Raw genomic sequence first — 24,739 nt, forward strand, 5'->3', positions numbered from 1 at the left:
CATGAAGTCTCTGTGGGATGCGTGTGGTGTAACTTACAAGTTCACCACACCCTATCACCCCCAGTCAAATGGTCTTGTGGAGAGATTCAACAAGACCCTGAAAGGCATGATTGGTGGCCTCCCTGAGGCCATGAGGCGTAAGTGGGACGTCCTCTTACCATGCCTTCTCTTTGCTTACAGAGAGGTCCCCCAGAGAGGGGTAGGGTTCAGTCCCTTTGAACTTCTCTACGGGTACCCTGTCAGGGGACCCTTAAGCATTGTCCAGGAGGGATTGGAGAAAGCTCCAAAGACACCCCCTCAGGATGTGGTCAGCTATATGTTGGCCCTCCGCAACCAGATGACCCGCTTCTGGAAAGAAGCCCAAGATAACCTTGAGGCCAGTCAAGAGGTGATGAAACAATGGTATGACCAGAAGGCCACCCTGGTAGAGTTTCAACCTGGAGACAAAGTGTGGGTAATGGAGCCAGTAGAGCCCAGAGCTCTCCAGGACCGCTGGTCTGGCCCATTTGAAATAAAGGAGCGGAAAGGGGAGGCCACTTACCTAGTGGACCTCAAAACCCCTAGGAATCCCCTAAGGGTGCTCCATGTGAACCGACTAAAAGCTCATTTTGAGAGGTCGGAGATCAACATGCTTCTGGTCACAGATGAAGGAACGGAAGAGGAGAGTGAACCTCTCCCCGACCTCCTCTCTGCCCAAGAAGGTGATGGGTCAGTAAGCAGGGTCATTCTGTCTGACTCCCTGACTCTAAATCAGAAAGGAGACTGCTATGAGCTGTTGGAGCAGTTCTCCCCCCTGTTCTCCCTTACTCCTGGACTGACCCACCTCTGTGTTCATGATATTGACACTGGTGACAGTCTCCCTGTAAAAAACAAAATTTACAGGTTGTCGGATAAGGTGAAGGCCAGCATCAAGGAGGAGGTCTCCAAGATGTTGACTCTAGGGGTTATTGAGAAATCCAGTAGTCCCTGGGCCAGCCCAGTGGTATTGGTCCCTAAGGCTACTGCCCCAGGTGCGAAGCCAGAACTCCGGTTCTGTGTGGACTACCGGGGTCTCAACTCAGTCACACGGACTGATGCTCACCCCATCCCCCGAGCTGATGAGCTCGTGGACAGGCTAGGCGCTGCCAAGTTCCTGAGTACGTTTGATCTTACTTCAGGGTACTGGCAGATCGCCCTAACTGAGGGGGCCAAGGAAAGATCCGCATTTTCAACCCCAGATGGCCATTACCAGTTCCGGGTGATGCCGTTTGGGTTGAAAAATGCCCCCGCTACCTTCCAACGGTTGGTTAACGGGGTCCTAGCTGGCAAGGATGCCTTCTGTGCAGCCTACCTGGATGACATAGCTGTCTACAGTTCCAGCTGGGAGGAACACCTGCTTCACCTCAAGGAGGTGCTTCAGGCCCTGCAACAGGCAGGCCTGACCATCAAGGCCAGTAAGTGCCAGATTGGGCAGGGTTCCGTGGTGTACTTGGGACACCTAGTGGGTGGTGGCAAGGTGCAGCCACTCCAGGCCAAGATTGAAACTATCAAGGCCTGGCAACCACCCCGAACACAGACTGAGGTGAGAGCCTTTCTAGGCCTCACAGGATACTACCGCCGATTTGTCAAGGGCTATGGTACCATTGTAACACCCTTGACACAACTCACTTCCAAGAAACAACCTAGGTTGGTGAACTGGACAGAGGCTTGTCAGAAAGCCTTTGACGCCCTGAAGGAAGCCATGTGCACGGCCCCCGTACTCATGGCCCCTGACTACTCCCAGGAATTTATCGTGCAGACAGACGCTTCAGAGCATGGCATAGGGGCAGTCCTAGCACAGTTAAATGAGGAGGGCAGAGATCAACCGGTAGTCTTTATTAGCAGAAGGCTATTACCACGGGAACAGAGGTGGAGTGCTATTGAACGAGAAGCTTTTGCTGTGGTCTGGGCACTGAAGAAGCTAAGACCCTACCTGTTTGGGACTCACTTCCGGGTTCAGACAGACCACAGGCCCCTCAGATGGCTCATGCAGATGAGGGGTGAGAATCCAAAACTCTTGAGGTGGTCCATTTCCCTACAGGGGATGGACTTTACGGTGGAACATCGCCCAGGGGTTGACCACGCCAATGCTGATGGTCTCTCCAGGTACTTCCGCCTTAGCGATGAGAGCTCCCAAGAGGTCGGGTAGCTCTCCCCACTTTCAGCTGGGGGGGACACATGTTAGACCTGACAGCCTTAGGGTAGTCACCCCTAACTTTTTGCCTGCCTCCCTCCACTTTTTGGACACTGTTTTTGCTGGTTTATAGACTCTGCGCACTTTACCACTGCTAACCAGTGCTAAAGTGCATATGCTCTCTCCCTTAAAACATGGTAACCTTGAATCATACCTGATTGGACTATTAATTTACTTATAAGTCCCTAGTAAGGTGCACTTTATGTGCATAGGGCTGGTAAATTAAATGCTACTAGTGGGCCTGCAGCACTGGTTGTGCCACCCACTTAAGTAGCCCCTTTTTCTTGTCTCAGGCCTGCCATTGCAAGGCCTGAGTGTGCAGTTTCACTGCCACCTCGACTTGGCATTTAAAAGTACTTGCCAAGCCTAGAACTCCCCTTTTTCTACATATAAGTCACCCTTAATGTGTGCCCTAGGTAACCCCTAGGGCAGGGTGCTGTGTAGGTAAAAGGCAGGACATGTACCTGTGTAGTTATATGTCCTGGTAGTGTAAAACTCCTAAATTCGTTTTCACACTACTGTGAGGCCTGCTCCCTTCATAGGCTAACATTAGGGCTGCCCTCATACACTGTGAAGTGGCAGCTGCTGATCTGAAAGGAGCAGGAAGGTCATATTTAGTATGGCCAGAATGGTAATACAAAGTCCTACTGACTGGTGAAGTCGGATTTAATATTACTATTCTAGAAATGCCACTTTTAGAAAGTGAGCATTTCTTTGCACTTAAATCCTTCTGTGCCTTACAATCCACGTCTGGCTGGGCTTGGTTGACAGCTCCTTGTGCATTCACTCAGACACACCCCAAACACAGGGTACTCCGCCTCACTTGCATACATCTGCATATTGAATGGGTCTTCCTGGGCTGGGAGGGTGGAGGGCCTGCTCTCACACAAAGGACTGCCACACCCCCTACTGGGACCCTGGCAGACAGGATTAAACTGAAAGGGGACCTGGTGCACTTCTTAGCCACTCTTTGAAGTCTCCCCCACTTCAAAGGCACATTTGGGTATAAAACAGGGCCTCTGCCCTACCTCATCAGACACTTTCTGGAGAAGAAACCTGAACCAGAAACTACATCCTGCCAAGAAGAACTGCCTGGCTGCTCAAAGGACTCACCTGTCTGCTTTCTACAAAGGACTGCTGCCTTGCTGTTGCCCTGCTGCCTTGTTGAACTCTTGTCTGGCTGTGAAAGTGCTCTCCAAGGGCTTGGATAGAGCTTGCCTCCTGTTCCCTGAAGTCTCAGGACCAAAAAGACTTCTCTCTTTTACTTGGACGCTCCGTGCGCTGAAAATTTCAACGCACCGCTGGTTCCGCGGCGAGAAAAACGCCGCACACCGACGCTGATCAACGCGACGCTCTTGGGACGATCGAAAATCCGACGCACGGCCTCGCAAGGACAACGCCGCCCGACCTCTAGAGGAGAAATTGACGCAACGCCTGCCGTGAGATCGTAATTTCAACGTGCAGCCCCGCAGATCGACATCCAGAGGAGAAATTGACGCGACGCCTGCCGTGAGATCGTAATTTCGACGCGCAGCCCCCCAGACTGACGCGCAGCCAGAGAACAAGCAGGAAAATCCACGCACAGACCCGGGACATCTGGTAATCCCCGCGATCCACAGAAAGAGACTGTCCGAGCGCCGGAAAACGACGCCGAATTCCCCGCGTGGAAAATAACGACGCAAGTCCGTGTGTGCTGGGGAGAAATCGACGCACACCCCCTTTTTCCATGCACCTCTTCTCTTGTGGCCCTCTGAGGAGATTTTTCCACTCCCAACCAGGTACTTGTGCTTAAAAGAGACTTTGTTTACATTCTAAAGACTTAAGACACTTTATATCACTGTACTGTGATATTTCTACAATTTTCCATTGCAACTTTATTCTTTTTGACCTACAATTATCCTGATAAATATTATATATTTTTCTAAACACTGTGTGGTGTATTTTTGTGGTGCTATATGGTGGTATTGTATGATTTATTGCACAAATACTTTACACATTGCCTTCTAAGTTAAGCCTGACTGCTCGTGCCAAGCTACCAGAGGGTGGGCACAGGCTAATCTTGGATAGTGTGTGACTTACCCTGACTAGAGTGAGGGCTTTTGCTTGGACAGAGGGTAACCTGACTGCCAACCAAAAACCCCATTTCTAACAGCAACCATTTAATTCACCTGGCAAATATTCTGGCCTTTTAACTCTTCTCTTGAAAGGAAATGGCAAATGCTGGGTCGCAGTGCCACTGCGTCATACTTTACCACCCTTCTCATTCATGCTGCAGAACATAGCTGTGATAGCTAACTGGATGAGGATTCCTAGTCCTGATTTACTGATGGGGTAACTTCATCCAACTTGGCATTTCTGAGTTCAAGGCGGTGCATCATGTATCAAGATCTCCTTCCAAGGCCATAATACTTCCACTGCTAAGTGTCTTGTTTTGACCTCTATCCAAAATAGAAGTCCATTTCATTAAAGGGAGAAGCTTCAAACGTTCTTTTCTGGTACTCACTGCATATGTGAGGCTACTTCCTTGTAAAACTATGACCATACTTTATCAACTTCTACAAAGTGTATTCATTGACCATCCATATGATTGCAAAGTGATCTTATTATGAGTCTCCTAAACAGAGCCAGTAACAGTTAGGATCATAAGTCATTGAAGGATGTCCTCTGAGTGGATCGTCATTAGTAAACTTTAATGGTGAGAGGCTGGCTTGGGTCACAATTGAATTATACCTCTCTACTACAACTAACTGGATACTGGTTTTTGTTTCCAGCTTTAAGTGTCAAACAAAGTTATCCATCCTTTAGATTGCCACAAAGAGCCACCATGGCCACAGTGGCTAGAGGTACCCTTAGTATATTCCAATATTTTTTTATGCATCTGCTTAATAAATTATATTCAGTAACACAGTAGTCAACCACATTCCATGTATTAGCTTTTCCTTGTCTTTTCGTTTCAGGAAGTCTGCTATGGCAGTAGAGCCTTCTCAGCACTAGTGGCCAGATTGTGGAAATCACTTCCAAGTAACATCTGGTAACGGATCTTTAGTATCTTTGGGTTTAAATCGCAACAGTTTAGCTGGGGTCCAGCACAGAAAGTGCACTGCAAATAATTTGGTCTAGGTAAGAGATGGTATTAGTTTATGTTTGAATAAGCTCGGCTCTATTTTCGCCCAGGTGTCCTCATTAGGGGGAATATGGTCTTTAGAAGAGAAATAAGTAGCCCATTTCTGTGACAGGTGGGTGACGTGGAATTTTGGTAGTGGTAAATATTTTGTAAAATTTTGATGCAGCAAAGCCACCTATAATAACTAATTGAAGTTTCTGTAATATAGGCAAGTTTTGGATGGGGCAGAGTTTAGATATCTTGGCATTGATTAGGAGGAAGTCATAAAATTCTATGTACTTATGTTGCAGCAAGGCAAATGAAAGCAGTTCAGACTTGGAGTAGAGGTCAGCTATTGTTAAGATTCCTTTGAACACCCATATGTGACCTATGATTGTGGAGTTAGGAATTTAAATTTCTTACTGTACCATAAAGGTGAGAAAGATGATTTATGAATATTAGCCCCAAGGACTGAGCGGGAAGACAGAATAGCAGATATAAATTATTTAATGATTGTATGTGACTGTTGATAGTAGTGAAAAGAAGTGGCAGATATAGGATTCCACATCAAGCCAGGTATGCTTTTTTTAAGCAAGTTAGTCTTAAACCATTGCATGCCTTGGGTTGCCATGTAGGCAGTTTGGTAAGTATGGCAAGTACTCTAATTGCACCCTCCTACATCCATGGCATGGTCAGTTTTTTAAGACTAATTCTAGGGTTTTTGTTCTTTCACAGGAGGGTGGAAAAGGACTTGACAATTTTCAAGAAGAATTGTGTTGACACAGATTGGGAGCATGCTGGCTAAGAAGTTAATTAAGGGTGAAACCAAACTCTTGAGGGTCTTGGGTCTACCCTACCATGATATGTGTTTTGGTGACCACAAGACTAATAAATCTTCTATTTTACTCAGAATCTTGCTTGCGTTGGTGGCAACCGATTCAGCTAGGTCACTGCAAAACAGTAAAGGATTTCCATAGAATGTTGGAGGAGCCAAGTATAGAGGGGTGGCAGTGGACATTAAGTGGGTTGAATCTCAGTTTTATCCCTGTTCAGTGACAAACTCAAGAATAGGGTGAGCGATCAATGTTGTACAAAATCGCAATAATATCAAGGTCAGGAGATTCTGTGAACATGAGGATGTCATTAGTGTACACATGATACATGACACTGCATCCCCTCTCTCCTACTCCCTCCACGCCCCACTCGACTCTCAGACATTTATTCAGACTACACTTACTATGAAATGTACAATACAGAAGTGTTATTACCATGCACCTTCTAAGACTCGCCTACATCTCCTACTACCTATCAGAGCACACATCTTTCTTACATTAGCTTATACATTTATGTAACATTTCTCCTGTCATATCTTCTAACGAGTAACATTTCATGTAATATTGCGCCTAATATTATTGTTTCACTTTTTAAATTTATTTTCTCCATGATTCCTTTGCACTGTATTTTGTACTTTTGTTTCTAATAAAATATCAATTAATTATTTTGAACAAAAAAAGAAAGCTCAAGGCCGTTAAAGTTTACCAAGGACTGAACAACGCAAGTGTGTGTGTGTGTATATATATATATATATATATATATATATATATATATATATATATATATATATATATATATATATATATATATATATAGGCCTCTTATCGTAATTTCTGCTCAACCACTAGGCTACTGTCACATTAGGCAATTGCATAACCTCCCAAAACTTTAGTTAACGTTAAGTCTAAAATAATTGATGAATGCTTCACAGCTGCAAAAAAGAATAGGCAATCCTCTTAAAATAAGCTGTATTGTCATTCCTGTCAATGCCCAAAAATGAAAGCTTGGGAATGGAGCACTATCTTTACAAAGATCAAGAGGATACAACCAGAAGACACACCTTTCTTAATGGCTTTCTAACTGTGTCAAGGAGGGCCATATCCATGCCCAACCTTCTTAACTAGTGGCTTTACAAATTAGTTCCATTCATTGTAATGGAAAGTACATTTCTCATAAATAAATGTATGTACATTTATTATGTGTGGGGATCCTTAAAATCAGTCATGGATCCTGCCCACTTGGTCATTTACTGAACTCGCCTGCTCTGCAAGTTAAATCAGCATTAGCCAGACTGAAGTCATCTATTGCTGTACTCACCTCCACTGACTACTGCTTCCACAGACGGCGGATAGAAAAGGAGCTCCTTTGATGAAGGGATGACAGTTATTTTCTCACCGGATCTAGAAAAGGACCACAAAACAGTAAAGCTCAACACTGTAAAAGACTTCAGTAAAGTTGCTTTGTTTGAGCAACATTCAGTACCAAGGTATTTTCAAATTCATAATTCAACACATGACAAAATGGAAACAGTGTTTTCAGAGTTAATGTGTGTTTGTAGGAGCTGGTGTAGCTTTGTGTCAACAGACTAGAGAGTGAAAACTAGGGGCCATATGTACGAACACTTTTTCCCATAGACACAGAATGGGTAAAAACCTTTGCTACATCTGGCCCTAGGTCACTAGGGTTAAAATTATAGAATGTGCTATGTGGAAGCATGGCTGGTGGGTGCAAGTTGTAACAGATGCAGGTGCACAGGCTAAAAGGTTGTCAGGAGATGCACTGATTGCCACCCAGAGGTGGTACACAGCCAGTGAAACACCATAGAGCACTTTTTGTAAGGGGGCACAGACAATCCAACAACTCCCTCTCAAACCCTCTCCCTTGAGGCTAGTACAGTCACTCACAGCATCCACCTGCAGTAGAATCACTGGAAACAGAGGGCAGTCACCACCTCCAGTAAAAGAGGGATTGGCGACAAACAAGCCTGCGCTGCACTGAGAAGAGCACATTTGCTGTGACACCAGTGACTAGTCCTGTAATTTGTAATGCATCTCCTGGCTGACTTCACAGTGGCGGTATTACCACCACATTCAGATATGCATGTTAATGATAACAAAATTGCACTCACATTAGACAACTGTAAAAGTCTGACCGAATAACAAATTCCAAAAAGAAGAGAAGGGAAGAGATAAGAAAAGAAGAGAAGGGGAGAGAAAAGAAAAGAAGAGAAGGGAAAAGAAGAGAAGAGAAGGGAAGAGAAAAGAAAAGAAGAGAAGGGAAGGGAAGAGAAAAGAAGAGAAGATAAGGGAAGGAAAGAGAAAAGAAGAGAAGGGAAGAGAAAAGAAAAGAAGAGAAAGGAAGAGAAAAGAAAAGAAGAGAAAGGAAGAGAAAAGAAGAGAAGGAAAAAGAAAAGAAAAGAAAAGAAGGGAAGAGAAAAAAGAAGCAGAGGGAAGCAAAAAGAGAAGAAGAGCAGGGAAGTGAAGTGAAAAGAAGAGAAAGGAAGAGAAGGGAAGGAAAGGAAAGGGAAAAGAAAGGAAGAGAAGGGAAAAGAAGGAAAGGGAAAAGAAGGAAAGGGAAAAGAAAGGAAGGGAAGAGAAGGGAAGGGAAAAGAATAGAAGTGAAGGGAAAAGAATAGAAGTGAAGGGAAGGGAAGGGAAGGGAAGAGAAAAGAAGAGAAGGGAAGAGAAAAGAAAAGAAAAGAAGAGAAAGGAAAGGAAAGGAAGAGAAAAGAAGAGATGGGAAGAGAAAATAGGAGAAGGGAAGAGAAAAGAAGAGAAGGGAAGAGAAAAGAAGAGAAAGGAAGAGAAGAGAAGAAAAGAAGAGAAAGAAAGAGAAGAGAAGAAAAGAAGAGAAAGAAAGAGAAGAGAAGAAAAGAAGAGAAAGGAAGAGAAGAGAAGAAAAGAAGAGAAGGGAAGAGAAAAGAAGAGAAGGGAAGAGAAAAGAAGAGAAGGGAAGAGAAAAGAAGAGAAGGGAAGAGAAAAGAAAAGAAGAGAAAGGAAAGGAAAGAAGAGAAAGGAAAGGAAGAGAAGAGAAGGAAAAAGAAAAGACAAGAAAAGAAGAGAAGAGAAAAGAAGGGAAGGGAAGGGAAAAGAAAAGAAGGGAAGAGAAAAAAGAAGCAGAGGGAAGTGAAGTGAAAAGAAAGGAAGGGAAATGAAGAGAAGGGAAGGGAAAAGAAAAGAAGAGAAGAGAAGGGAAGTGAAGTAAAAAGAAAGGAAGTGAAAAGAAAGGAAGGGAAGAGAAGGGAAGGGAAGGGAAGGGAAAAGAAGGGAAGAGAAGGGAAGGGAAGGGAAGAGAAGGGAAGGGAAGGGAAGGGAAGGGAAGAGAAAGGAAGGGAAAAGAAAGGAAGTGATAAGAAAGGAAGTGATAAGAAAGGAAGGGAAAAGAAGGGAAGAGAAGGGAAATGAAGAGAAGAGAAGGGAAATGAAGAGAAGGGAAGAGAAGGGAAATGAAGAGAAGGGAAGAGAAGAGAAGGGAAGAGAAGAGAAGGGAAGAGAAGAGAAGGGAAATGAAGAGAAGGGAAATGAAGAGAAGGGAAATGAAGGGAAGGGAAATGAAGGGAAGGGAAATGAAGGGAAGGGAAGGGAGAAGAGAAGAGAAGAGAAGAGAAGAGAAGAGAAGAGAAGAGAAGAGAAGAGAAGAGAAGAGAAGAGAAGAGAAGAGAAGAGAAGAGAAGGAAGGGAAGTGAAAGAAAAGGGAAGGCAAGGGATGGGCGAGTGCACATTTCAAGAAAAAATAACACTTCTTGTCAGGGTGAATCCTCAAAGTCAATAAATTAACCTCAGTTCAACCCACTGGTAATTTTGGTAAAAAGCAGAAAGGCTTAACTTGGCGTATTATGTAAAAAAAATTATGTAGTACCAAAACACCAAGCAATACATCTCCCAAGGCATTCTTGCAAAATAGAGTACAGTTTAAAAAACATTATGACACCATATGGGACGGATCTCACATAAACGGACGTTTACTGGCAAAACATCTATAGCTATCTGGCAACCACTCACCCATTTCGAGGATAGAATTCTCTGCTTCTCATCCACTAAATTAAGAACTCAACATTTTTGCAGAAACCTGCGAGAACCTAGGGTGGGTGTTAGAAGTGCACTTTGTTTTTTGCCTCATTATTTTATTTTAGGGTTTATTCAAGGTTGCTTTGTTATTGGGGGAGAGGGACTTTTTGTTTAGAAGTTGTTCATATTAATGTGTTGCCACCTTCTAAACACTTGTTATTTCACTAGCAGAGCTTGATTGTTGTAAGAATGGTATATACTTAATGGTCGTTTTACCCTCTTGTCTTCTCTGCATAGCAGACATGACAAATGTAGCTGTTTTGACTGAAAACTCTCAAACAGATCTGACCAAAAACAAAAAAACACAATGACACCAAAATTACAGAAATCCAATAAGGGGAAGCAGAGATATGGATTTTTAAAGTTTGAAAAAGAAACAGCAACAAAAAGCACAAAGCTCCAATGATAGTCTACGGGAGCAGCATAGCCTGACCAGAGCACAATTTGAGGCTAGTCGCGATGGAGCACTGCTCGGATACAACAAGTTAGTTGGACCCATTGTAAAGTACGGTAATCAAAAAGTTTGAAAAAGTTTCTAAGACCCACTTCAGAAACTGAATGTTTTGAAGATAAGGGCTGAAATTTCACCTAAGACCCGGCGTAGAAAGAGACTGTCACTTTTTGAGAGGAAAAAAGCCTGCAGGATAGGACTTTTTTCAGAGTCTTGACTGGGACAAACCTGAAATTCATCTAATGCTGTAGGTACACTTCTAAAACTCCAGGACCATAGGGGAGGCAGGCAGAGGCAAACTGCATAGTCTAGTTCAGGGCCAGTAGCCAGTGTAAGCTGGGTACTTCAGGGAAAAGGCCTCTAGCAACTTGTTATCTCCCTTTAGCCACACATGGGGGTCAGCACACTGACCCTTCGAGCACACGTCTTTCCCTGCCTATAAAGGGGAGCAGGTCTAGTCCTTCAGGGCTCCTCTGAGGACACAAACAGCAGGTCCAGTCCTCTTCTGATTGTCCACAGGTCCAGAAAGTGTCCTAGAGATGATGCCTTTGGATGCCACATTTATGCCCGGCACCAGCTAGTGGGTATGAGCAACTCTTGGACACCCCAGAACTGATAGGGGAAAGGTTTCCTGGGACAACCGTACCCATTTTATTTCAGCAGCTCTTGTATGCCCTATTGCAAACAATCCCACAATGTCACCCATTCCAAGAATCCAAGATTGGGATCAGGCTGGCCCCTTTGAAGTAAATAAGGTTCCTAAAACCATGTTAGCTAGTTTTCCTGCAGGGGGAAGAAAAACACCTCCTCACATTCAGGACATTTTCCCTGCTGTGGGAACAGTTTTCACACTTCATTCAGACCTCTTTTCGGCCAATTACAGGCTGGATGGTGGCTGGAGAAGCTAATGCAAATTAACCTCCAGCAGCTTCAGGCAGAGTTAAAATAACTTTAAAAACATTACATTTCAAATATATCTATTAAAAATCACACTTCACCATGAACATAAAAGTAAGTCTTTGAGTGGAGTCTTTATCTGATATAAATCAAAAGTTATAAATTTAAGTGTATAATCTATACTTTGAGTTTTCCTATGTATCAGCTACTGCCTGAATAGTGACAATGTTGTTTTGAGTCTCGTCACTGGGAGCACATGTAATTTCCAATGTCGCACATTTCACCCTTAAATATTATGCACACTACCTTGTGCTTAGGGGGTTATGTAATAATTATCCAAAATCAGTTTTCCCTACCAGTCAAAATGGGTGATATAGACAAGTATGTAAAGTAGGGATCAAGTTGCTGCTGCTAGACTGCACAGATTAGGTCTGTAGCTGTCACTGTAGTTGATGGCACAATAGATGCTGCTGTCCACAGGTGACATTTAACTTTCCAATGAAAGGATGTACTTCTGCACCACAAACTAAGGCCTTATACAAAAGTTAATTGTGATCAACCATTCAGTACTTGGCTATATTTTAGGTTTACACAGAGAGGTCATCTTAGGTTCCAGGTTAGGCTTAGCTTTAGAGTTAGGTTAGAGTAGAGGAAAGCTTTATTGTTGGGGTAAGGGCAAGAATACTGGATCGGATTATGTGAAAAGCTTTACAGTCAAGTCATGAATAAGGGTTAGAGTTGTGTTTAGGCTTGTGACAGGGTAACAAAATAAAGGAGCAAAACCACTTGCATTCTTTTTGGGGAATGCTGTGAGTTAGAGGTTCTCGACAAGAGAGAGTTTGGAACTGTCTAGGGCAAGAGAGAGACTTCTGGGTACAAAGTGGAGTAACCCACAGCAAGCTGCTACTTGTTAGCGTTCAGCAGTTGCATGCAAGGATACAATGCAGACAGTGAGGAATACTCAATGCCCATGAAACTAGGGTATGGTATAAAAGCACAGAGACAGGATACCTCAATAAATTAGAAAGAGTATTTTGACCATTTAAATCTTTTACAAAGAAAATTTTGAAACGTGAGATCACACTGGTAAAGGGAGAAGGAAAAGACACAGCAAACTAGATTAACTTATTAATATATATTCTCTACAGTTTAATGCAATAATTTAAGGTAATTACTGAACACTTCAAAATGTAACGAAATATATTTAAGTAATGAAAGAGTTTGAGTATATTTAGGGCTGAATAATGGATTTCCAGGGTCCACATCAGACAGACTAATAGACACCAACAGCCTTGAGGAGAACTATATTAAAGGATTGTTTTAACAGTATTTTCTGTTTACATAACACTAGTTAAGTACCTCTGTTACTCTAGTGCCCTTTGAAGACTCAAACCACTAAATGTCAAACAATTAATGCAGATTGACTGGTCTCACTCTACCCATAATCAGGAACAAGGAGGAAAGCAGAGAGGATATGCTATATGTTTGATGCACCTGAACAAGTCAATTTTAAAGCATTTGTGAAAGTGTCACTTAAACATAGTGTTTGCCTCCTTCAGAGACACCCATGAGATGGTAGGATGAATTGTAGAAACAAAGGGCCAGATGTATCAAAGGGTTTTACCCATTCTGTGTCTATGGGAAAATGCGTTGGTACATATGGCCCAAAACTCCTCTAACAAACTAGGTGTCAGCCCTAGCGTCAGTTCACCCCATAATGCACCTTTAACTGCATGATGGAGAAGCAGAGGAACATTTCAAATTAAAGAATTAGATGCTACTTTTGATGCACTGAAGCAAACAAGACGGCTCGAGCCACAGGCTTCTTCACAAACTGTGGAAAATCACATATGTTCAAATCAAAGATAATGTCAGAAAAATACAAAAGGTTTCACAGAAATGAAGATTCCCATCTTCCAAGCTGGTTCTCAAATGCCTTCACCTACATTTTAAACCTCTCCAGGTGACCTAGGATCAGTATTTTTGCCTCAACTCTAATTTACCAAGCTCTGGTCCCATTTATGGTCACCTTGGAAAAATGATCACAGGCTGAAACTTGGCAAATGTGAAACACTGTATCTTAGCAAGCTTGCACTGCTGCTGCTCATGTGTCTTTTTGTGCATGTAAAAAGCTTCCATTGGTACCTTTTCTTTTGCAAGGGAAGCACCCACTGCCTTATTTATATTGCCCTCTACCATGTCAGGGTTCGCTTCCACTGTCTATGCCAAGTTTAGATTTTATGTGCATGTTCATAACTTACATTTCTATAACATGTGAACAAAGCTGCCACTTTCTTCCTCTGCAAGACTGTACCTTGTGGAACTTGCACCCATGTTGCATGGGTTACCTGGACACCACGGGCCACCCCGAGAGCACAGCCGTCCAGGTGAGCGCTGAAGCTCCCTGTGGACACCTCCCTACTATTTAGGTCCAAAGAAAAGTGTGGTAAAACATTGTTTTTCAAGCCAGCTGGAGTTCTTGCCTTTTATTATTTTTTTTTTTTCCTGAAGTTTCTTAATCCTGCCACCTTCCTTCTACATCTCTCAAATGTTTATTTTGTAGACAATTAAAAAGGACGTATAGGACAGGGAACCAAATTTGGTTTCACCCAGGACGCCCTCCGAGCAACGGGCAGCTCTGACTTGAGCTTTACTTTTTATGCACCGGCAAGCTTACAACAGTCATCATAACCTGCCGAGCTCTGTAGTGAACTGTCCCATGTTGGCCGCAGATCTGTCAACGCATGCCGTACCACTGTGTCACACATCATTGGATCCCTACACATGGTCACCCAGTGAAGACCTGATACCACATGGTGACTTGAGCACAGGGTGAGCCTGAAACCTCTACGTACATTACGTTTCTAGCTCATGTGCTGGAGGCGGTGCACCCTTACTGTCCATTCAGGGTTTTGCATCCTTCCCAAACCCTGGTGGCAGTTTCAGAAGCTTTCATTTTTATATTTTGACAAGAATGGGGGAGTCTTCTTATGCCACAACGGTCTCCAAGACCCAACTCCAATCCATTGGCCTGGCTTCTTCACGGGTGTTTAAGAAGTGAGGAGCTGCAAGTTCCACCCCTCTCATATGGTGAGAATTGTTTTTCAGGTTGGCAGGCCTGAAAACCAGATCAAATCCCCCAATGAGCTCCGGAGGAGTGACATTTACCTTGCTTTGTGGAGACAAGTGGGACCAGGAAAGGAGAGGCCTTTTGTTCCAACGTCTCACCAAAAAGGGCATTTCTAGCTCCTAAGGTCACCCCTCTACAGATGTCAACTCTGGGAGGTACTCTGCCCCAGAGGGAAGGGTAAAGGGTTTAGAAACCCATGCTGCCCTGTACTGTCTTTCCTACAAGAATGAGGATAAGGAAGTACACCAACAGCAAAAATACCAGACAATGAAGAGGCGAGTGCCAGAGGAAAGTGGGCAGCTTGGCACAGAGATGCCCCATCCTAGTAATGTTTAATGAACATGCTGCCTAAATTCTTGCTTGTTATTAGAATAGTTTAATCTCTGCTCTGTGAATAGCATGTTCGCTGGTGGCAGCAAGAGAGAAGGCCCTGTAATCCAAACCCTATCTGGTTACAAGCTGATTACAGGAAATGGAGGCAGTTGAGAAGGACAGAGGCCAAGTAAGGATTCTGTTACCTACCCTGTAAGCATCTGTTCGTGGTATGCAGTGCTGTAGATTCACATGCTCTTCATACTCTTGCCATCTAGTGTTGGGTCCTGAGCCGAGCAAGTTGTTTTTCTTCAAAGTTGTCTTTTCAGTCACAAGATCGAGTGACTCCTCCTCTCAGCGATATACTATATATACATATATATATATATACATATTTATGGAAAATGTCACCCAGTGTACATCTGTTTGTGGCATGTTCCGCTGCAGATTCACATGCTGTGCATATACTTCTGCCATCTAGTGTTGGGCTCAGAGTGTTACTAGACGTTTTTCTTCAAAGAAGTGTTTTCGAGTCACGGGTTCGAGTGACTCCTACTCCTCGGCTCCTTTGCACAGGGGCATCAACTCCATGTTATATTGTTTTCCCGCAGAGGGTAAGGTAGGAGTGATAGAGTATAAAGAAAAGAGATGTCTATGCTAATGGAATGTTAAATATATATATATTTACATATGTACAAATGTTGTTAACTTCAACGACTATAGACTGCCGGGGAGATGGGAGTGTGCATGTGAATCTGCAGCGGAACATGCCACGAACAGATGTACACTGGGTAAGTGACAAATTTTCCGTTCTATGGCATATGTAGCTGCAGATACACGTGCTATGCGTAGACTACAAAGCATTTTTACCTCCCATAAAAGCGGTGGTTAGCCTGTAGGAGTTGAAGTTGTTTGAAATAGTGTTCTCAGTACAGCTTGTCCTACTGGGGCTTGCTGTGTTGCTAATACATCTACACAGTAATGCTTGGTAAATGTGTGTGGGGTTGACCAAGTGGCTGCTTTACAAATTTCGGCCACTGGTATTGTAGCCCCTTTTTTCAGTGTGGAATGTGCCTTAGGTGTAACTAAGAGCTGCCTTTTAGCTTTAAGGTAACATGTTTGGATGCATTTTACTATCCATCTTGCTAACCCTTGTTTTGAAATAGGGTCACCAGTATGTGGTTTTTGAAACGCCACAAATAACGGTTTGGTTTTCCTAAATGATTTTGTTCTATCTATCTAATACATTAAGGCTCTTTTAATATCTAATGTATGCTGGGCTCTTCCTGCTACAGAGTCTGGCTGTGGGAAGAAGACTGTTAGTTCCACTGTTTGATTGATATGAAACGGTGATATAACTTTTGGGAGAAATTTTGGGTTTGTTCAAAGTACAACTTTATGTTTGTGTACTTGTATGAACGGTTCTTGAATTGTGAAAGCTTGGATTTCACGAACTCTTCCTAATGAAGTAATTGTGACTAGGAAGGAAACTTTCCATGTTAAGTATTGAATCTGGCATGAGTGCATAGGTTCAAATGGTGGACCCATAAGTCGTGTGAGCATGTTTAGATTCCACGAAAGTACTGGAGGTGTTCTGGGTGTAATGATGCGTTTTAATCCTTCTATGAAGGCTTTGATAACAGGAACTCTAAATAAAGAGCTGTGTTGTATATTTTGCAAGTACGCAGAGACTGCAGTGAGATGTATTTTTATGGATGAAAAAGCTAAATTTGCTTTTTGCAAATGAAGCAAATAACATACAATGTCTTGTATTGATGTTGAAAGAGGGGCAATTTGTTTAGGCTGACAGTAATACACAAATCTTTTCCATTTGTTTGCATAGCACTGCATGGTAGTGGATTTTGTTGCTTGTTTAATTACTTCCATACATTCAGTTGGTTTTTGTAGATAGCCAAACTCTATGACTTCAGGAGCCAAATCGCTAGATTGAGTATGTTGGGATTTGGATGCCTGACCAGTTGTTTGTTTTGTGTTAACAGATCTGGTCTGTTTCGGAGTTTGATATGTGGTATTACTGACAGGTCTAATAGCGTTGTGTACTAGGGTTGATGTGCCCACGTTGGCGCTATGAGTATGAGTTTGAGTTTGTTTTGATATAGTTTGTTGACTACAAATGGAATGAGCGGGAGATGGGGAAAAGCGTAAGCAAATATCCCTGACCAATTCATCCATAGAGCATCGTCCTTGGATAGGGGATGTGGGTACCTGGATGCGAAGTTTTGGCATTTTGCATTTTCGCTGGTTTGCGAATAGACCTATATCTGGTGTTCCCCAGTGGTGAAAGTATAGCTGAAGCACTTGGGGATGAATCTCCCACTCGTGTGTTTGTTGATGATCTCAGCTGAGAACATCTGACAATTGTTGTGTATCCCTAGAATACAATGTGCTACCAGGTGAATGTTGCTGTGGATTGCCCATTGCCAAATCTTTTGGGCTAGGATGGAGAGTAGGGATGAATGGGTCCCTCCTTGTTTGTTTAGGTAATACATTGTTGTCATGTTGTTTTGATAAGGATGTTCTTGTGAGTGAGAAGAGGCTGAAAAGCTTTGAGTGCTAGGAATACAGCTAGCAATTCTAGGTGATTTATGTGTAACTGTTTGTGTTTGCCGTCCCATTGTCCTTGAATGTTGTGATTGTTGAGGAGCGACCCCCAGCCAATCATTGATGCATGTGTTGTAAGTATGGTCTGAGTCACGGGATCTTGAAATGGCCACCCTTTGTTTAGGTTTGTGGCATTCCACCACTAAAGTGGTATACATGTTTGGTGGTCTATCAACACTAGATCGTGAAGTTGACCATGTGCCTGTGACCATTGCTGTGCAAGGCACTGTTGTAAAGGCTGCATGTTTAGCTCCTAAATACTGTTGAATTTGCGCAGGCTGTAGGTGTGACTTTTGGTAGTTTATGGAGAACCCTAGTGTGTGTAGGGTTTGTATTACATATTGCATATGTTTTTGACACTGTGTATGACTGTTGGATTTTATTAGCCAATCGTTGAGATATGGAAAGACATGAATGTGTTGTCTTCTTAGGTAGGCTGCCACTACCGCCAGGCATTTTGAGAATACTCTGGGAGCTGTTGTTATTCCGAAGGGTAACACTTTGAACTGATAATATATTCCCTGAATTACAAACCTGCAATATTTTCTGTGCGCTGGATGGATGGGTATGTGAAAATACGCATCCTTGAGGTCTAATGTTGCCATGAAATCGTGCTGCTGGAGCAGTGGGACCACATCCTGTAGTGTTACCTTGTGAAAGTGTTCTGACCGGATGTAAATATTGAGGGTTCTGAGATCTAATATTGCCTTAAGATTCTGACCTTTTTGGGGATGAGGAAATACAGTGAGTATACTCCTGTTCCTATTTGATCTTGTGGCACTAGCTCTATTGCTTGTTTGAGTAATAGAGATTTTACTTCCTCTTGCAACATGGTGATATGTTGTGTGGAGAGGTTGTGTGGTTTTGGTGGAATATTTGGGGGAATTTGTGCCAATTCTATGCAATAGCCATTGCGGATAATAGATAATACCCAGTTGTGAGATGTGAGTTGGGAAGGGGTGGATTAAGTCACTGCTTTGGTGTTGTGAGGCTTGTTTGGTTGATTGATATTTCCCCTGCCTCTGGGGTATTGGCCTCTGTAAGTGCTTTTGAACCCACTTCTTTGATATTGAGGTTGGTAGGCAGACTTTGTTTGTGAGGAGGATGCCTCAGGTGTTTGGGTTCTAAATCCACCTCTGTATTGGGGCTTACGAAAGGACCCCCTGTATTGTGTTGTATACAAAGCACCCATGACTTTAGCGGTGTCCGAATCTTTTTTCATTTTCTCAATAGTCGTGTCTACCTCGGGCCAAAAAGCTGCTTTTGATTAAACTGCATATTAAGGACCGCCTGTTGAATTTCAGGCATAAATCCTGAAGACCTAAGCCATGCATGTCTTCGTATAGTGACAGCAGTGTTGATTGTTCTAGCTGCTGTGTCTGCAGAGTCCAGGGCTGACCTGATTTGGATGTTTGTAATAGCCTGCCCTTCCTCATATATATGTTGCGCCCTTTTCTGTTGGTCTTTGGGGAGACGATGTATTATATCCTTCATCTCATCCCAGTGGGCCCTATCATATCTAGCCACAATGCTTGGGAGTTGGCTATCCTCACTAGTTGGCTGCCTGCGATGCCACCCTTTTGCCTGCAGCATCAAACTTTCTGCTCTCCTTGTCTGGTGGGGGTGCATCCCCTGATGACTGCGAGTTTCCTCTTTTTCTGGCCGCGCTTACGACTACAGAGTCGGGAGGCAATTGTTGTGTAATAAAGGCAGGATCAGAGGGAGGTGGTTTATACTTTTTCTCCACTCTAGGAGTAATTATCCTAGCCTTCACTGGCTCTTGGAATATTTGGTGTGCATGCTTTAAGATGCCTGGGAGCATGGGAAGTGACTGATAAGTGGTGTGTGTAGAGGATAGTGTGTTAAAAGGGAAGTCATCCTCTAAGGGCTCAGTGTGCATGGCAACATTGTGATAGGATGCCGCCCTAGCTATGACCGGAGTATAGCCTGCACTATCCTCTGGTGGTGATGGCTTAGAGGGATAGCAGTCTGGGTTGTTATCCGGGATGGGATCTGGATCATACAGATCCCATGGATCCACATTGTCTTGCTGTGAATCAAAGAATGTACAGGAGATTGTGCAGGTGTGGGAGTAGTAGGGGGAGAGATCAGCAAAGGAGGAGAGTGAGGAGGAGAAAATTGAGGAGGAGGAAACTCCTGTTTAGATTTTGGCACTTTAGCCGGTGGCTGAGCTGTGTCCAATTGTTCTTGAAAGGCCAATTTCCTCTTAGGCTTTAGAGGAGGTGCTGTTATTATTTTGCTAGTGTCCTTGTGGATGTGAATCCTGTCTTGCCTTTCATCTATATCCTCCGTTTGTGAATGTTCCTCAGTGATTCTATGGCTTTCTTTGAGTGCTTGCAAAAGTCCATGTTCTTCCATATAAATTGGCCTTTTCGGCTCCGAAGCTGTTTTTTTCGGTATCGAAAAGCTGGGAGTGGATGATGGTCTCGGCTCCGAAAGCGATTTTCGAGGTTTCGACTCGAAGGATCGATGCTTGATAGTCTTGGAGACAGAGCTTCGGCTTGAGTCCAAAGGCTAAGGTGGCGTGGTCTTTTTTGGTGCCGAAGTTGTTGGTTGGTCATCGAAGGTCTTTTTATGGGTCGAGCCATGGCCTTCCGGCAGTGGAGTTCCCAGGGCCTTATGTTTGGGCTTGGCTGGGGCAGGGGCAGGCGTACTCATGTGCTGTCCTGGCGTGACCGGTCTCTCCTCCTCGGACTCCTGTTCGGAGTCGGACCCTCGGATGGAGACTGTCGTGTGCATGATCTCCTCCTCCTCGAGACATTTGTTGTTCTTGGACGCCATCTCGAGTCTCCGTGCTCTTCTGTCTCAGAGAGTTTTCTTCGAACGGAAGGATCTGCTGCTCTCGCAATTTTCTTCCCGATGGTCTGGGGAGAGACAGAGGTTACAGACGAAATGTTGGGCTGTGTAGGGAAATTTTGCGTGACACCGAAGACAAAAGTGGAATGGGGTCCGGTCCATGAGGCTTCCAAGCGGTCGGCCCGACTAGGCCCGAGTTGGGCACGGGTACCCCGAAGGGCGAGTAAAGATGTTTGACCCGACGGTACCGAAGTGTCGATGGAAGATGGTACGCGATCGAAACAATAGCGACGAGAATTAGAGTTTTAGAACTTTTCCGACTCGAACTATCAGAGCGAAAAGAAACACGTCCGAACCTGATGGCGGAAAGAAAACAATCTAACAGAGTCGATGCCCATGCGCAATGGAGCCGAAGAGGAGAAGTCACTCGATCCCGTGACTCGAAAACACTTCTTCGAAGAAAAACAACTTGTAATACTCCGAGCCCAACACAAGATGGCAGACTACTATGCATAGCATGTGTATCTGCAGCTACACATGCCATCAAACATATATATATATACACATATATATATATTCAAAAACAACATTCGGTTGAGCACTCCACCAAGAATGATAATTCAATTATTTATTGACTGTGAAACAAAAAGAGAACAACGCGTTTCGACCGTTACGGTCTTTGTCAAGTTCAAATGTTTGAACTTGACAAAGACCGTAACGGTCGAAACGCGTTGTTCTCTTTTTGTTTCACAGTCAATAAATAATTGAATTATCATTCTTGGTGGAGTGCTCAACCGAATGTTGTTTTTGAATATTTCATTGAGGGATCGGCTTGCCCTTGGTTTGAGCACCGGCACTTGGAGCGCGGCGCCATTAACTGAGCCGCTTGGTTTTGACATATATATATATATATATATATATATATATATTCTAAATTAAATATATATACACATATATATAAGAAATGTAACTGTAACGGCCACAGGCATCTGGGGATGAGAGAGGGTGCATTTTAATCTACAGCACTACAGGCCACAATTAGATGCTTACGTTTGATGGAATGTGTGGCTGTAGATACACAAGCTCTTCATAGACTGTACAGCAGTCCCCTCCTTAAAAGCGGTGGCTAGCCTGTTGAAGTTTCAGTAGTCTGAAAAAGGGTACGTAGGACTGCTTGACCTACACTGACTTGCTGGCGTACTAGAACATCCACACAGTAGTGTTCAATGAAGGTGTTTGGTGTAGACCATGTAGCTGCATTACAAATGTCAGCTATGGGAATGTTTCCAAGAAAAGCCATAGTAGCTCCCTTTTTACGAGAGGAGCCTGCTCTAGGAGAAACAGATAAAGGTATTTTGGCCTTTATGTAGAAAGTTTGAATACATTTGACTATTCATCTGGCAATGCCTGGTTCAGATACTGGGTTGCCTTTATGAGGTCGAGAAAAGGCGACGAAGAGTTGTTTAGTTTTTCTAATAATTTTACTTCTGTCTACGGAGAACATGCGTGCTCTTTTGACATCCAGGGAGTGAAAAGCTTTTTCCGCTGCAGAATCTGGTTGTGGGAAAAAAACTGGGAGCTCAATAGACTCATTGAGGTGGAATTGGGAAATCACTTTAGGTAGAAATTTAGGATTAGTGCGAAGATCTACTTTGTCTCTATTAATTTCGAAGAACAATTCTTCTAAAGTTAGTGCCTGAAGCTCACCAACATGTCTGAGTAAAGTGCTGGCAACTAAGAAAGACACCTTCCATGAGAGAAACAGAAGTGAGCATGAGTGAAGCGGCTCTAATGGGGGACCTATGAGTCTAGTGAGTACAATCTTAAGATTCAGTGAGGGGGCCGGAGGCATCTGAGGGGGAATGACTCATTTGAGTCCTTCCACGAGAGCTTTAATGAATGGAATTCTGAAAGCAAAGATATGTTGTCTATTTTGGAAAAATGCAGCTACTGCTGCAAGATGCAAGCGTATGGAAATGTACTCAAGATTTGCTTTCTGGCAAATCAAGCAGATAGCAAACAATTTCTCATACTGTGGCTTTCACAGGATCAATTTGTTTGGGTTGGCAGTAGCAAACAAAATGTTTCCATTTTGCAGCATAACAGGCTCTAGCAGTTAGTCTGCATGCGTCCTTGAGAATGTCCATACAGTCTGCAGAGAAACCAAGGCAGCCAAACCCTTATGACCTCAGGAACCATATTGCAAGGTTGAGTTACGTGGGGTCTGGATGCCTACTTTGTCCTTGATTCTGGGTGAGATGGTCTAAGTCTGCTGGGAGCTTCTCGTGTGGGACTACTGAAAGATCTAAAAGTGGGGTAAACCAAGCTGGTGTGCCCGGGTGAGAGCCACAAGGATCATGGTGAGGGACATTTGCTGGAACTTCTGAACCAGAAATGGAATGAGAGGGAGAGGTGGAAAAAAGTAGGCAAATATTACTGACCAACTCATCCGTAGTACGTTGCCCTTGGATAGTGGGTGTGGGTACCTGGAGGCGAAGTTTGGGCATTTTGCGTTTTCGGTGGTGAAAAGGTCTATGTGAGGGAACCCCCAATTTCTGAAGTATGATTGGAGGACTTGTGGGAGGAGTTCCCTTTTCTGGACTTGTTGCTGCATCCTGTTGAACAGGTCTGCAAAGTCATCCGTTCCCAGGAGAAATTCCAACAGGTGAATGTTAAAGTAGAGAGTCTACTTCAATACCACTGAAGTTCCTATTGGGTGATGTGTAGCGACTGGACTTTGGCATCCCAAAGACCTTGAACTGTCAGGACTAGGAGATGAGCACCCCCACCAAAATGTGACGCATCTGTAGTTAGTGTGACGTATGGAACAGGGTCTAGAAAAGGCTGCCCTTCAACCGGTTGTTGGTGTTCCACCACTGCAGACAATGGTGAGTGTGGCCGTCTAACAACACTAGATCTTCCAGGCGACCCTGTGACTGAGACCATTGATGAGATTGGCTCTGCTGTAGGGAACGCAAGTGTAGTCTGACCCTAACTGTGTGCTCAATATTGCTACCACGTAAGGTTGAACTTGTAGAAGTTGGAGATGAGATTTAGGGATGATGAGAGTGAACCCTAGTTTGTGAAAGAAATCCACTGTCAACTGACTATGTTGTTGACACTAGTGAAGTGTACTGGCTTTGATGATCCAATTGTCCAGGTAAGAAAATACGTGAACATTTGGTCTTCGCAGATGCGCTGCAACCACTGCTCAAGGGGTGGTAGTAACCCCAAACGGAAGGAAATTAAATAGATAATGTTTGCATGCAATGAGAAATGTTAAGTATTTTCGGTGTGCGTGGTGTATCGGTATGTGAAAGTAAGCGCCCTTTAGATCCAGAGCGGTCATAAAGTCGCCTTGTAGAAGTGGATAGACATGCTGAAGACTGACCATATGGAAGCGTTCTGATAGGATTTATTTGTTTAGAGGTCTGAGATCCACGATTGGTCTGAGAGACCCATCCTTTCTGGGAACCAGGAACTATAGGAAGTACTTGGACCTCTTGCTTGAGAAGTGATCGGTGTTCCTGTGATAATCTGGGGGTGCAAGGGGGAATGTTGGAGGGTGTGGCAATGAGATCCCGATAACAGCCATGTTGGATAATATCAAGTACCCAATAGGTCATGGTGATAATGTCCCAGACGGAGTGAAAATGTTGGAGTCATCCCCCGACAGGTCTTGGATGGTAGGGGGAAGGTGTAAGTAGTCACTGCTTTGCAGTAAAAGTGGATCTGCATGCAACAGCACTCTTCCCTTTGCATTTGTTGTTTGTCCCTCTGAAGTAGCCTCTGCTGTAAGAGGATTGGGGCTGCTTGTGTTGGGATGTAGATGATTTTGTGGAGGATTTGTACTCTTCTCCATTCCATGGGCATCAAAAGGAGCCCTGTTTGTGGGAGTCTGTAAGGCACATGATTTTACCAAGATCGGGGATCATGGAGAGAAATTGTTTTGCAAGGGAACCAAATGGTTGAAACAAATGGACCACATATTAAATTTGTCTCCTTAATTTGGTAGTTAGCTAATTTAGTAATGAGTTTAGGAGTTTAAGTGAGATGTTTTGACATCTTTGAAAATAAATTCTCTCCTGACCAGAATAGGGAGTTTATTCGGCAAGCCTAGGTATACTTTTACATTGTGCTTTCCAAGTGTGGGAACTGAAATGTGATATAACAGCTACTGACATCTTTTGAAACAAATAGTCTCCCTACATATGTTTGAGGAGTATATAAAATTCTTATAGTTACATATTTCCAAAGATATATTCAGCTTGTGAATAATGTATCATGAATAAAG

The 24,739-nt window shown here is 43.6% G+C and overlaps 1 protein-coding gene across 1 annotated transcript in view; it reads right to left on the reverse strand.

Annotated features, from left to right (window-relative positions):
- LOC138261343 (BOS complex subunit NOMO1-like) overlaps positions 1 to 24,739 on the reverse strand; it is a 369,916-nt gene that overhangs the window by 145,554 nt on the left and 199,623 nt on the right. The window contains exon 20 of the mRNA XM_069210191.1: positions 7,467 to 7,549. Within this exon, the coding sequence (XP_069066292.1) occupies positions 7,467 to 7,549 (83 nt within the window). The remainder of the gene's footprint in view (positions 1 to 7,466; positions 7,550 to 24,739) is intronic.

The sequence above is a fragment of the Pleurodeles waltl genome, chromosome 10 (assembly GCF_031143425.1).
Source record: "Pleurodeles waltl isolate 20211129_DDA chromosome 10, aPleWal1.hap1.20221129, whole genome shotgun sequence".
Taxonomy (NCBI): Eukaryota; Metazoa; Chordata; class Amphibia; order Caudata; family Salamandridae; genus Pleurodeles; species Pleurodeles waltl.